At 36.2% G+C, this 14,893-nt stretch overlaps 1 protein-coding gene and 1 long non-coding RNA gene across 4 annotated transcripts in view; one reads left to right on the top strand and one right to left on the bottom strand.

Annotated features, from left to right (window-relative positions):
- The window catches only part of LOC122628652 (carbonic anhydrase-related protein 10), a 190,394-nt gene that overhangs the window by 7,323 nt on the left and 168,178 nt on the right, over positions 1-14,893 (bottom strand). For all 3 annotated transcript variants that reach the window (XM_043811132.1, XM_043811133.1, XM_043811134.1), the window contains one exon: positions 10,837-10,903. In XM_043811132.1, coding sequence (XP_043667067.1) covers positions 10,837-10,903 — 67 coding nt within the window. The remainder of the gene's footprint in view (positions 1-10,836; positions 10,904-14,893) is intronic.
- Positions 1-14,893, top strand: part of LOC122628656 — a 108,504-nt gene that overhangs the window by 57,665 nt on the left and 35,946 nt on the right. The gene's annotated exons all lie outside the window — the stretch shown is intronic.

Here is a 14,893-nt window from a genome sequence, read left to right as displayed (position 1 = left end):
TTTTTCTCTCTCTCTTCTCTCTCTCTCTCTCTCTCTCTCTCTCTCTCTCTCTCTGTTCGTCTCTATTTTTTCTTTCCTTTTTCTTTCTTTCCTTCGTTCCTTCTTTCCTTCTTTCCTTCTTTCTTTCTTTCTTTCTTTCTTTCTTTCTCTCCTTTTTTTAAAGAGCGAAATTAAATTTAGAATTTCTTTTTTTATCATCTTCCTTTTTTTTTCTTTTTTTTTTTTTTTTTAAAGAGATTACTTACCTTTTAATTTCGATGTCATCTCGTATACTCGAGTATCCCTTCTTCGTTTTTATATATATTATTTACGATACTTCATATTCGTTCGATCGATCAGCCGAGTAAAGTCAAGGTCGTATCCGTCTTTTTTTAATAAAACACGAAAAAACGAGATCATCCTTTTCTTCTTTTTTGTCCTTTTTTTTTTCTTCGTTTGTTTTTTCTTTTCTTATCTTCTCTTTTCTTTTCATTTCTATTCTATTCTATTTTTTTCTCTTTTAGCTCCTCCTTACTTACCTACCTCCTATTATCCGATTGCCTCGACAACGTCAGTAATATTTCCGTTTCTGAAGTGTGCTTCTTCCGTGACGAGAACACGTATTAAAGCGCACGTGTTGTCTTCTATTCGTGAGAAAGTCGAATATCTCGTCTGGTACACAATGCGCGAAGTAGTGGCTCTTAGAAAAATTGTTAGCTCGAATGGCCGTGACATAGACGCACACAAGAAACAAAGAAAAAGACAGACAGAGAGAGAGAGAGAAAGAGAGAGAGAGAGAGAGAGAGAGAGACAAAAATAGATAGATAGATAAAGACGAAGATAAAGATATACGAAGTAATAATTATGATGGGACGATTAGCGATAAAAAAGAACTTTCTAAATCTTTCTTCCTTTCTTTCTCTTTCTTTCATTCATTCATCTAACTCAAAGAAGTAACGTTTTTAATTGGAAACGTATGATCGATCTTACTTCCTTTTACTTCTCCTCCACTTTATGAAAATCCATTTAAATTTCATTTGTAAAGTTTTATTCGTATAGAAATACATAAAATTGCTCTTACGATTTATTACTACATGGAATAACATAGTCTGCTTTGAAAACGAATGGAAATCAAAGGAAGAGAAGATGTCAAGGGGGAAAGAGTGGGGGTAGTAGGAGTAGTGGGGGTAGTAGGAGAGAGTCGTCGTGGATTGTGGATAGGGGTAGGAGTGAGAGTGGGAGTCAGAGCGAGGGTGAGAGATAGAAATAAAGGAAAATTGTTCGGGTAACATTGGGAAAGCGGAAAGACGAAAAGCGAGACAGCTAAGGCACGACACAGCACTGCACGGCACTGCACGACACGACTTGCGCGTCGACAAACCGTGCTCAAGAAAACAATGTCAAATTGTGCGAGTTCCATCTCGCTTCTTCCTCGCATCGATTCTCCCTTAGATTCCACGTAGGAACCAGACGCCACTTTCGAGTTTCACCTTATTGTTAGAAATGAGAATCCCTTTCTCAAGTTAAAACTAAAACGCGACAGACGATATTTTCTTATTCCTTCTCTTTCTTTTTCTTCTTCGTTGTTTTTGTTGTTGTTGTTGTTGTTATTGTTATTTTTGAAGATATGAAGAATTTCCTTTGAAAATGTATTACATATATACATACATACATAGTATGTATAGTATCAACATACATACGTACATAGTATGTATATAGTATCAAAAACAAACTACGATCTTTTATAACATAATAATTGGAGTTGTTGCGTTGGTAATTAAAAAAAAAAAAAAAAAAAATTGCTCTGGAAGAAGTAGGAATTTCAAAAAAAAAAAAAAAGAAAAGGAAAAGAATCTAATTTTTTATATATTGCAATGGAGAGGGAATATATAGTTTCTTTTCTTTTCTTTTCCTTTTTCTGTTTTTGATATTTATAATTGTCGAAGCTCGAAGAGGACAAGACATTGAAATTGATATTTTAAACGATATTTCAACGATATTACAAAGATCGACGATTTTCACGTGAAAGAGAACGGTCGAATAAAACGAATTCGTCATTTTCCTACGTTTTCCTACGTTCACGCACACGGATCTACATCGTAATTATATATAGGGATGTACTTACGTTCGTACGTAACGTACGTGCCTATATGTAACTATCGTGTACATGTAGTTTTAATGTTAAATACAAAACACACATCCCACTCGAATATTGTCCCTTTGCCAAGCAAAATCTCCGTACAAATAGGAGACACATCAAACGCTTCCTTCGCTTCGAATTCACCAGAGCTATACGCTTGGCCAGCTACGTTGTAATATTCCTAACGCGATGGGATTCACAAATTTCTCCTACCATTATATTTTGTCCAACGTACTATGTATGTATGTATGTATGTATGTATGTGTGTATGTAGTTCCAAGCCAAAGCTGCAAAAGAGCTCAACCACCGCTTTCATTATAAAGTAATGAATGTATAATTAATGGAACGGAATACTTGCCACTCGAAATTCTTACCTTTAATTTTATCCTCAAAAGAGAGAAAGAAAAAGAGAGAGAGAGAGAGAGAGAGAGAGAGAGAGAGAGAGAGAGAGAGAGAGAGAGAAAATATATCTGGATGCGTGTTATGTATTTACGTCTACTTTCATGTCAGTTAGAAAAAAGTAGTATCGTTTAACGCTCGCTCGTATCGCTTTGAAAATCTATTTTGATTTGGTTTTATTATTTTTCTCTCTTTCTCTTTCTCTCTCTCTCTCTTTCTGCTTCTGTCTATCTGTCTATCTGTCTATTTTAAAGATCAACATACATTATTGCATATACATCGTTTAAATAGAAAAATAATATTTATTGATATGCACCGCAAATGAATATGAAATTAATTAAATAATTAATTAATTAAATAATTAATACAAAATGAAGAAACGTCGGATATCGAAAAGAGAAAATAGATGAAAAAAGAAAGAAAGAAAGAAAGAAAGAAAGAAAGAAAGAAAGAAAGAAAGAATGAAACAGTTCGATCATCAAAAACGTAGGATATACCGATGTATAATTATCGAATTTATAGATAGATAGTTAAAACTAATCCAAGATAGAAAGTTTCCAGAGGGTCTAGCTGACCAATCAATTATCGCGTCACGGTGGTCGCGTCTTTTTTTTCCCTTTTTTCATTTTTATTTTCCATCTTTCTTTTTTTTTTTTTTTTTGTTTTTTTTTTCCTGATGCACTTTGTTTCGCAAACGAAAATGGGAGTGAGGGGTCTTATTGGAAGGAGAGGAGGGAGAGCAAAAAAAGAGAGCGAGAGAGAGAGAGAGAGAGAGAGAGAGAGAGAGAGAGAGAGAGAGTATCGATTTTGGTATCCAGGAGGATGGCTTGTCACCGTGATAAATCTACTCCGTCCAATTCTCCCGCGGCTACGGAAAATATTTTCGAAGCGAGCGGAGAGATCGCCGACCGAGAAAAAAGAAAAGTGAGTGAGCAAGAGAGAGAGAGAGAGAGAGAGAGAGAGAGAGAGAGTGGCTTGGGAAACAAAGATGTAAAAAAACAACAAAAAAGAAAGAAGAAAAGAAGCAAAGAGGGAGGGAGAGAGAGAGAGAGAAAGAGAGAGAGAGCTCGACGCGATATCTTTCGTCTCGATTCTACCGAATCGGCAAAACTGCTTGCTCTCTTTCGTTTTAAAATACGAAACGTATATCGCGTTTTGTTCGGGAACGTGCCAGTAGTAAAAGATTCGAGTGTCTCGCGATCCGTGTTAAATTCTTTCAACAATTTTCATTCGCTCTAGTTATTTTAGTTTGATGTTGTCGTGCGGCGAGAGAGCTATATATATATATATATATATATATATATATATATATATATATATATGTATGTATATATATTTATAGGATGATATTGATTTTAGGTAGAATAAATGAGTCTCTAGAGGATTTATGAATATGTTTAGAACGTACATATTATCATCGGATTATGTAATATTTGTCACGTTACGTTTTCTATCTCTCCAAGAATAACATCGTTCTTTTCTTTTTTTTTTACTTTCCATCTCCTTTTTTCTTCTTTCTTCTTTTTTTTTTTTTTTTCACGTATAGTAAAGTTACGAAATTGTGTTCATTCACAAAGGAACTAAAATAGAAATGGTTTCTACCATAGGTATAACCGCAAATGTTTTGCATGAGAAACTTGCAAATAATATTTGTTCGAATTTCGACGTTTAGCTGACGGTTTCGTTGGCGAAGAAGATGAAGAGGAGAAGGAAGAGGAGGAAGAGGAGGTGGAGGAGGACGAGGAGGAGAAAGAGGAGGAGGAGGAGGAGGAGGTAAAAGTGGAGATGGAGGTGGAAGAGAAGTCGAGTCTGGGAAAACGGAAACGATGGGGGTTTCTAGAGTATGGATACCAGGGTGGTAGTAGCTATAAAATACAATTTCTGGGGTGTCGGTTTAATACCACGCATACCATGCGAATATTTCATCTATTATCTACATTTCGTTGGTACGTAGGCATTCGCTTAGATCGTCCTGTACCGTTCATCGTCTAACGGGTGTTCAACGAGTAAATATCTCATCTCGTTCGATCGATCGATCCTTTAAAATTGTTAACCATCGATTTCTCTTTCTTTTTTATTTATTATTCATTGAATTATGTTTCTTTGTTCCTTCTTATCGTATACTTTAAGAAAGAATAAAAAGAAATTTTAGAAAGTCAAACGGATGACTACTCTAGGACGTAGTAATTCTTCTTACGGTAACAAGAGAGAAAAGAGAGAGAGAGAGAATATTTTATAAAACAATTTTAGATTAATAATAATCTTTTTATATCTTCAATAACGACAAATACTTGACATAGATACGATTTCATTTCTCCTCTGTCCATGAAAAAATAGAAAAAAAAAAACAGAAGATACAATACTAAATTGTTTTCTTCCTTTTTCCCTCGAAAAATAAGAAACCAAAAAAAAAAAAAAGAAAAAAAAAAAGAAAGAGATAAAAAGAACACCACACGTCCATACAGAAGGGAAAATTGGAAATCTCATAAGTAATTAAACGTTAAATATCTTACTTTGTTTTTCATTTTCTTTTTTTTTTTTTTTTTTTTAATCCTTTTTTTCACATACGGAACGAATAATTCAGTGAAAAGAAAAAAAAAAACAGAAAGAAAAAAAAGAAAACAAAAAAAAGAAAACAGAAAAAAGAGAACAGAGAAAGAAGGGAGGCAAAGAGAAGAAAAAAAAAAAAATGGTAAAAACCGTTTAGGGTCGTACTTCCGAGTATTTTGCCGCGTTCCAAGTGTGTTGTATATAATGCAGCACGGGGAGCCTACTTGAGAGAAATTATAGGCCGCGCCTGCAGTCTTGATATGCGGCTTGCCGACACTCCTTCGAGAAGTAGGTAGGTAGGTGGATAGGTAGCTAGGTACTTTCGCGAAAGGAGAATCCCTTACGAAACCCTTACGTACCTTCGTGGAAAATTTCACCACGTTCCTACGGACAAAAACTTATTGTACCTGTCTACTTTGATAAAATTGTAGCTTCTTTTCTCTCTCTCTCTCTCTCTCTCTCTCTCTCTGTCTGTCTTTCTTTCTTTTTTTTTATTTCTTTCTGTCTTCTTTACGCGCACATACCAACTACTGTGTCCTAAAAAATAAGCAAGAAGAAGTTTCCACCCCTGTAACATTCTTTTTTTTTTTTTTCGAATGGAACGATTTTGACGAATGAAAGGGGAACGCAGATGGATTGCGTCGGAAATTTTCGGAAGGGTGCTAAGAATAAAATTAAGAAATATCTTTATCAATGTTTCATGGATCGTTCGAATCGATTTTTTCTCTCTTTTCTTTTTTTTTTTTTTTTTTTTTTTTTTTTTTAACATCGTTATTCGAGGAAATTAAGATATTCAACGGAATGACATGGACGGTAAAGACGACGAAAAAAAAAAAGGGAGGGTAAATAATCGATGCGTGTATACGAAAGAGTATATCTGTAACGTTTTATTATGGGATATGAAAAAGGAACAGATATAAATGATTAATCAAATTATCAGAAAGAGAGAGGGAGAGAGAGGAGAAGAAAATTAAATCAAATTTTTGTCAACGTGTATAGACGGGAAAAAAAAGATAGAAAAAAGAGAAGAGAGAAAAATGTGTTAGTTCGTACAAGAGGTATTGAACAAAATAAAAAATACAAAATATGGAGAAAAAAGTTCGTTGACATTTGTAGATATTAATACATATATACATACATACATACATAGATACGTACATACATATATCTATCCATACATACATACATACATACATACATACGTACATACATACATAGATATTCTCGTATATGCGAAATAGAGACGCGTGAGTATGAAATTGGCCTATTCGTGTGTTAGTGCCAACCTACCGGGCAGAAACTGCTCCCGATCTGTCTACCACGGAATTCCAGGCATCTCCTCCCCGTCAGTGCTTGCTAGCACAATCATAATGCTCGAAAGCGTGCTCGTTGCATTCAACTGTACTTGACAGCTCCTCTGTTCTTTACGTAGTAAGCAAGCACCCGCCCCATCCATGCGGATTCCGCATCGTAATAATTAATTACAAATATAGGCTTTTCGTTGGAATTCTAAATAATTTGTAACATCCTTTCCCACGTTAAAGGCCAACCTCAGAAGAGAAAAGAGATTTCTCGTAGTAGATCTCTTCTACGTGACACGTTTCTATGTGAGGATATAATTTTACAAAAATGCGTGTGTATGTGTTGGTATAATATGTCGGGCTATGAAAAATAGAAAAATAGACGACGACGACGACGACAAGGACGAGGACGAGGACGAGGACGAGGACGAATCGTCGCTCGTTAAAACGCGTTAAGTGGATAAACAAAAAGATTTGACGATAACGTACGCTCGAAATAATAGCAATATTTGTATACATGTCCCTATATCCATATACACATCTTCCTTTCTTTTTCTATACATACATACATATATATATATATATATATATATATATCTGTGTATATATAATATATATATGTATATACATATATACTATATATATACTATATTTACACACAACGGACACAAAACATACATCCCCATTTTATTGTGACTTTCGAACGGATACAGATAAACCTTCCAGAACGTGTGCACGTTGAAAATAAAAGAACCAACAGATTTTGCATCGCACGGCAACGCGCGTGTATCCGCCAAAATCCCGTGCGATCGTTCGTGCGAAAACCGAAGCCAAGCTCGTAAATTCATTGGGGACTCATTTGGAGTCAATGAATCCGGCGATACTATACCGAGATAATGCGACCATCCCGTTCGAATATACTCCGAATAAATTCTAATATCGCGTTCGTCCGTTTCAGTAATAACCTGCCTGCCGCCGCCACCCTCACCACTCAACTACCCTTTCCCACGTTTACAATTGTCGAAACTCGTCCGCAATTCACGACCAATGGAATTCGTACAGGAAAGTAAATGCTTACTTAGTTGTATGTAGTACGAGCATAGGTAGGAAAGATGTTTGTAAACTAACACGGATTAGATTTAAGTTAGTCGACTAGACATGATTCGTCCTTCGTCCTTCTCGTTTCGGACGACGAAACTCTATGCACTTGAGAATCTCGTCTCGTGTGAGATTTGTCAGCGAAACTTACGACACTCTCTCTCTCTCTCTCTCTCTTTCTCCTTCGCTGTTGAATATTAGTAGAGAACATTTGAAACCTCAAATAGACTCTAACTTTAATGAAACATATCTCGTGAATAAAAATTCTTTTATATTTGCAAAGAAGACGTTTAACTAGTTAAATGTCTTTTTATTTTTCTTTTCACGAATTTACTAAGTACATACACACATACATATATACATATATCACATATATATATACTACATATCATACACACATATATATATTAGATATATATATATATATATATATCATACATAAACATACACACAGTAGATTATCTACTAGTTATTAGAAAAGATTTTTCAATTCATTCGAAGAATAAGATATTCACCGATAAATACCTCTCCATCTCACTCTTTCATCCTTCTCCCAACATTCGTATTTTTCATTGCTTAGCGCTATAATTTCAGTGCATATCTAGTTGCCATTGGGCCGATATACGTACTACAATAGAATACTTAGATTCCTGCCGTTTCCCAGGTCTTCCCGCCCTCCTCTCATCTCCTCTCTCCCTTCATCCTACCCCTTTCACCCAACTGTTTTCCATTGTCTTATGAGTTATGTGGCCCGGTCTAGGTGTCAACACGGTATTGATTACAATGCACCCATACATATTCCACCATCTTGCCCGGGGATTTATGCACACATGGATTTCTAAACGTAGGACAACGTATGATCGTATCTCATTCATCTATGTATATAGTAAATCGAGATATCGATCGATCAAGAATTCCTTTCCTTTCGTCATTAAAAAAACAGAGAAAGAGAGAGAGAGAAAGAGAGAGAGAGAGAGGAAAGTTTGACAGTTTTCAGATCATTTTTTCAACTTGGAAAATTTTTTTTTTTCTTGCATCATTTTCATCATCATCATCATCATCATCATCATCATCATCATCATCAATCTTCTTCGTTATTAAAACAAACTCGATCATTAAGCGAATACATAATTTACAGATCTCCGTTTTACGTTTTTCAAAGAAAAAAGAAAGAAAAAAGAAAAAAAAAAGTGAGAAAGATGAGGAATAAAGAAAAAAGGAAGAAAGAAAGAAAAAGACGCGAGACATCGAAAGGAACAGCGTCGTGGACACGCGGCTGCCTCGAGAACGGAGACAAAAGGAAGCTCTCGGTAAAGAGGAGCCGGAGGGTGTTATCGAGTCACGTGACAAGATAGACTCGCCTCTTACACATAAAGGCGCGCACGCGCTGGCACGGATATTCGTCGTGGCGAAGTGACTCGTTACCTTAAGAGAGTCATTTTCCTCCCTTCTCTATCTCTCTCTTTCCCTCTCCTTCTCTCTTTATCGTCCTCACTTTTTCCTCTTTCCCCTTTGCCTCTCGTCTTCTCTCCATCTCTCGCGCCTCGACTTTTCACCCTCTCGACTATGTCGTGGGAAAGAGAGAAAGATAGGACCTTTACTTCTCTTTATATATATATATATATATATTTCTCTCTCTCTCTCTTTCCGATTTTTTCTTTTTCAGGCAACATTTTATTTATTATCCAAAGTTATCTCATCTAAGGGCTCATCCAGCATCGCTTCAAGTTCTTTTTCAGACGTTATCTGGTGCGTGAAGCGCGTATTCATCCTGACGCTGCTGTTCAACTACACTTTTCGTTATCCAATGCCAAGGAAAGAGCAAGAGAGAAGAAGAGAGCGAGAGAGAGAGAGAGAGAGAGAGAAGGGGTGGTATACCGTAACGATGGCATACCTTCCACCAGTCTACTTTGCACTATTCGCTACGACGATTCTCGGCTATGCCGGCTACTAATTGCGAGCTTACTTTTCACCTTCCACCATTCCTCTTACATCCAAGGAACCAACCGACACGCCTCGCTCTCTGAAACAAGTGCTTTTCAATTCGAACGTTCCACGAGAAAATCATAGGACATGTAAGTAAGTACGTAAGTAGTTAAGTAGCACTATCCAAGTACGATTATACATCCCGTTGTACTTGCTTTTGATAGTTTCAATTACAGTATGGTATTTGTTTTAATAGCAACGTCTGTCATACCATCGAAAATAGATGAAAATACGAGTTAATTTATCCTAGAGAAACTCTAGTTACAATTTCGTTTCTAATATCTAGCTATAACGTTATTATCTCGATTTTCGTATACGTTTATACATCCTGACATAGTTGCTTTTGATAGTTCGAATTATAACACGTTCTATCCTTGACAGCTGTCTCTCGTATACGATTAAAAATAGATCGAAATACGCGTTAATCGCTTCAAGAGAGACTAACGTTATCGTCTCGATTTTCTTCGATATTAGACACTTTATCTTCATGACTATACGTCGGTCTATAATATATAACTCAATGCCGATATCGCACCACCTATAGACCATGATTATATTAATCTCATAGATACATGTACGCGTATCTATAGTCACATGGAAATGTCACGCTTCATAACGTTGTCGAACGTTAAATGTTATAAATAGAGAGACGTGTAATTTGTCTCATTGAATGAGCGCAGACACGATCGATACGGAGTAAAGTAGAAAATAGATTCAATGTGAATGTAAAAATAAAATAAAAATGGATATCGTCTATCGCGAATCATAAAATTTATCAAAGTTCATTCCGAAGGAAAACGAACGAGTATATTATATACGTTTATTGAATTTCATTACGACATCATCGGACCTTCGAATCGATCGATAATTATTATAATTGTAATAGATTTAAAGAGGACCTTCTTTTCTTTTCTTCTTTTTTTCTTTTCCTTTATTTTTTTTTCTCTTTTTTTTTTCGCGATCCCGAAGCGTTCCACGAGTTTGAAAGCTCTCTCTTTCTCTCTTTCTCTCTCCATCAAGGGAGTACAGAAGTCGATCGGTTTTTTCGAGAGCATCAAGGATATTCAAAGAAAAGGTCTTTTCCGAGTCGAACTTTCGCGTTGTTCTCCTTTGTGCATTTCTCATCTCGCTTTACGATTTCGCGCTGAATAAATTTCCCGTATAAAGTATCTCGCATAAAATGACTTACGAATCTATTTTAATCGAATCCGATCAAATTTTATTTCATTTAAATTTCGTTAACTATAACGGCGATTGACTCGAGAAAAGAAATTTTCCAAGGACTGTTTAATAAACGATCCTTGAAAATTGTTATAACAATTTTACGTTAATTTTGATCGACATTTAATTCGATTTAATATCCTTTAAGAATTTGATACGTACCTCTGTGAAGAACCTTGCTAAATACGCTCGTGATAATACGTAGTTCCGGATTTAACGTTTCACCGAGCTGCAACAGAAAACAAGTTTCCACGTATTGTTTTTATTCTTTGTTGTTGTTGTTGTTGTTGTTGTTGTTGTTGTTGTTGTTGAGATAAATAACTTGAAGAAAATGGTGTATAAAGAGTTAACAGGGAATGCCGGAAGATCGTTTGGAAAGTTTCGTCGTGGGATACCATTAAAGAGTATACGTAATAGCTATCGAAAACAAACCTCAAGTTGGGAAGTGACGATAAATGAGAAGATTTATATCTTTTTACGAATAGTGCCGTGCTACTAAACAAAAAAAGAAAACAACAAAAACAAAAAAAGAATACCTAATACATATATACACCAAACTTTGTTCAACGCGGATCCTTCGAGCAAAGTTTTTTATTTGGTAGCGTTGATTACGAGGATGGATCCGTTTCAAATGTTACACAGGCCAACGTTTTTACTTGGAACGTTATGGATGTTGGATACTTTGTTTCACGAAACGGAAAAAAAAAGAACGAGAAAAAGAAAAAAAGAAAAAAGAGAGAGAGAGAGAAGGAAAAATGTTCGGAAACAAAATTTCTATCATCGGACACGATTAACGATGTTAAGGAACAACTATTGGAATCAACGAGAGGAAGCAACGAGGTACCTCGGTGGTAGTGGTCCGATCCATTGGAAATAGTTTTACCCATCGATTCTGTTAAATCGTCAAACTATTCGAAACAATTGGAATCGGCACGAATCCATTGAAACTATTTTATATCTAGTGAAATGTACGCAAGTAACTACGTACAAACGATAATGCGAATGATTTAACGTCGAGAAACTTTGAAAAAAAAAGGAGAACAAAAAAGAAAAAAAAAAAAAGAAACCGAAACAAAAAAAAGAAAAAGAAAAGAGGAAAACCTATGAGATTTCCTTGTTTTATTAATTCGATTACATTTTTTATCTTTTTCTATCCCAAAAGAAACAAAAATGAAATGAGAGAAAGAAAAAGAAAGAAAAAAACGAGATCGTAGATCGTTGATTCGATAAGAACTTTGACGATGATCTTCAAAGAGGGGTTTTCTTTTTTTTTTTTTTTTTTATCATTTTTTGTCTCCCTTCTTTTTTGTTTACAAACCACCTAGCTTTTGCGTTTGTGAGTTGCGTTGAAATTCCGTCGGCGTTCAACGCGTGCCAGGCTGCACGTTCTCGTAATATAGTCGTTTATCTTTTCGGAAAATTTACAGGAAGGGGAAGAACTAGAAGGAGAAGAAGAGGGGTTAAAAGGAGGAGGAGGAGGAGGAGGAGGAGGAGGAGGAGGAGGAGAGAAGAGTAGGAATAGCATCGTGCAAGCGGCAGTCGTCTCTCGGCACAACTGCAAAGTTTTCCTTTTCTACACGCGACATCGTTCTCTCTTACGTGCTCTACCGCACTTTTATGCGTCAGCATAAATCCGTTGGCTGCGCGTACTCCCACGATTAAACTTGTAGAAACTTGCGATTCTCCAAGGTCTATTCGTTTAACAACATTGTCCTTTGGTTCTAACTCATTTCGTGGAAGCATTCAAAATTGATTTACGTTGTTCTTTTCGATATCGGTTTTGAAACGATTGTATCGATTGACGTGTCCTCGACGTCGGTCGGCCTCGAAACAAATTTGAAGGGAAATGAAAAAGAAAGAAAAAAGGAAAGAGAAAAAAAGAAAAAAAGAAAAGAATTTCCCGCGTTAAATTATTTCTATTTATTATTTCTTATTATTAATCTTAAAAAAAAGAAAAAAAGAAAAAAAGAAAAAGGAATCGTTTTTGTTTTCTCTTTACCTCGTTTCAGGCAAGAATAGGCGCACACACACTCACGCACATACATACAGATACATACATACAAACGAGCTTTGAATGGTTCTTTTACTTTTGCCGCTTTCTCGTTAAGAGAGTAACATTAACGTTGGATCTTATCGGTCGATGTTAATGCGTTTTCCAGAATATGCAAGAAGTGGAGTGAGATAGAGAGTGAGAGAGAGAGAGAGAGAAAGAGAGAGAGAGGAAGAGAGGGAGATTATTTCTCAGTGAAATTAATCATAATGAAAAATATCTAACGGCCGGTAGGAAATGAAGACGACGCTAATTCCATCATCTTAACCTACAGTTTAATTCAGGCTGCTTCTGGGAGCCTACCCTGATTATGAATTAAGAGGGTTAATTGCAACGGTGGTGGTCGGTCGTACGTAAAGCAACCTAGTAGAGAGCCAACGTTATACTCTTCTTGCCTCCTTCTACTTCTCCTTCTTCGTAACCCTGCAAAAGGTATAGCTAATCTCTATCGTTATATTATAGCAATCTAGTCTGAAAAATATTAGCTTCCCGTTCGCTGACACTTCATCGTATCCTAATTAAATCCTTTCGTTTAAATTATTCTCAGCTAGTAGGAAAACTGGTCCATTGGGTGGAACAACGATATAACGATGAATATCGCGCGATGTGAAAGTTTTCAGGAAAAATCCTGATTGAAAATCGGAGAGAGAGAGAGAGAGAGAGAGAAAGAGAGAGACACATAAAAACTGTTGTATCGGAAACAAAACATTTAATTAAAAAATAGAGAAAGATAGATGGGTGGTATGTCTAAGCGAAAGTTAGTTAGCATGGTGACTGTAACGAAAAAAAGGAAAAGGAGAAACGAAATTAAAAAAAAAAAAAGAAAAATGTATAACGAAAAAAAGAAGAGAGAGAGAGAGAGAGAGAGAGAGAGAGGAAGAGAAAGAAGAAGAAGAAGGAGAAAAAGAAAAAGAAGAGAAAAGGTAGCTCGGCGTAGAACGTACGTAGAAAAAGTTTGACTGTGAACAGGTGAAAATATTTTTCTCTTTCTCTTTCTTTCTCACGTAGGATACATATTCCACTTACGTATACGTATGTCTACGTACGTACGTAACTACACACATACACATACACACGTAGAGAGATTCTCGGCCACGGAAGAAGGAACGGCGTTTCATCGTAACCCTGCTCGTTTATATCTCAACCCTCCGGCGCTCCAGGGTATAATCCGTTTGAATTACAGTCGTCAACCTTAGCCTCTCTCTCTCTCTCTCTCTCTTCCTCTTTCGACCTGTTCACCCTTTCAACGCACACCTTTGCGATCAACTCTCTGCTAAAGAGAGACAGAGACGAAGAGAGAGAGAGAGAGAGAGAGAGAGAGAAAGAGAGAGAGAGAAGGGGTTGGAAAACGACAGGGAAAGAGATCGAGTACTTTCCGGCGTCGACTCGAGAAGAGAGAAAGCAGGACGACGAGAGGAGGATGAGGATTGGCTTAAACTGTCTGGGGGCTTGCTCGAAACTTCTCCATCGAGTTATCACCGCTAACTTTCCTATCTGATTCTCGATATGACAGCTGGAGAAAAAAATATATTAAACAATCATTATGTAGATGGATAGCTCGCTCGCTGTCCTTTTACACATCAGGTTTTGCTAACTTTAGTTTCGTTTCACGTGTCGTCGTGCTTTTCATTTTTTCCGAGAACTTTTCTTCTCTGATTAATGATTAATATCTAATCAACCCCACGATGTATATATATATACATCCCTATCTCTCATCCGATTAATTAAAGTAGGACGGATAGTCTTCTTATTGGGGATGTACGATATCAATGAATAAAAAGTTATATCTTCTCTATCTCTCTCGTCGATCATACGTCTATGTCTTTTTTATTCCACTATTTTTTTCGTTAATCCTTCTCCTTTTTTCTTTCTTTTCATTTCTTTTCTTTTTTTCTTTTTTTTTTTTTTTTTTTTTTTTTTGAAAAAACAGATATCCATACGAGTAATAACAATGTTAAATTCTGTCCGATCGAATTTGATAACAAACATTCTAAAGTCCTAGGTACGAACGAGCACGTGTGATTTATTCACGGAACCCCTCGAAAATTGGTACCCTCGTATCATACGCAAAAGGTATTTAATATGACATGCGCGTGTTAATCCACTTGGCGTTTGCACTGATATTGACAGAGATTGCAATAGCGCGATACAGGTGATACTGGTAGCCGA

This window comes from Vespula pensylvanica, chromosome 4, assembly GCF_014466175.1.
Source record: "Vespula pensylvanica isolate Volc-1 chromosome 4, ASM1446617v1, whole genome shotgun sequence".
Lineage (NCBI taxonomy): Eukaryota > Metazoa > Arthropoda > Insecta > Hymenoptera > Vespidae > Vespula > Vespula pensylvanica.
Note: the sequence above shows the minus strand (reverse complement) of the source record. Positions and strands in the feature narration are given on the sequence as shown.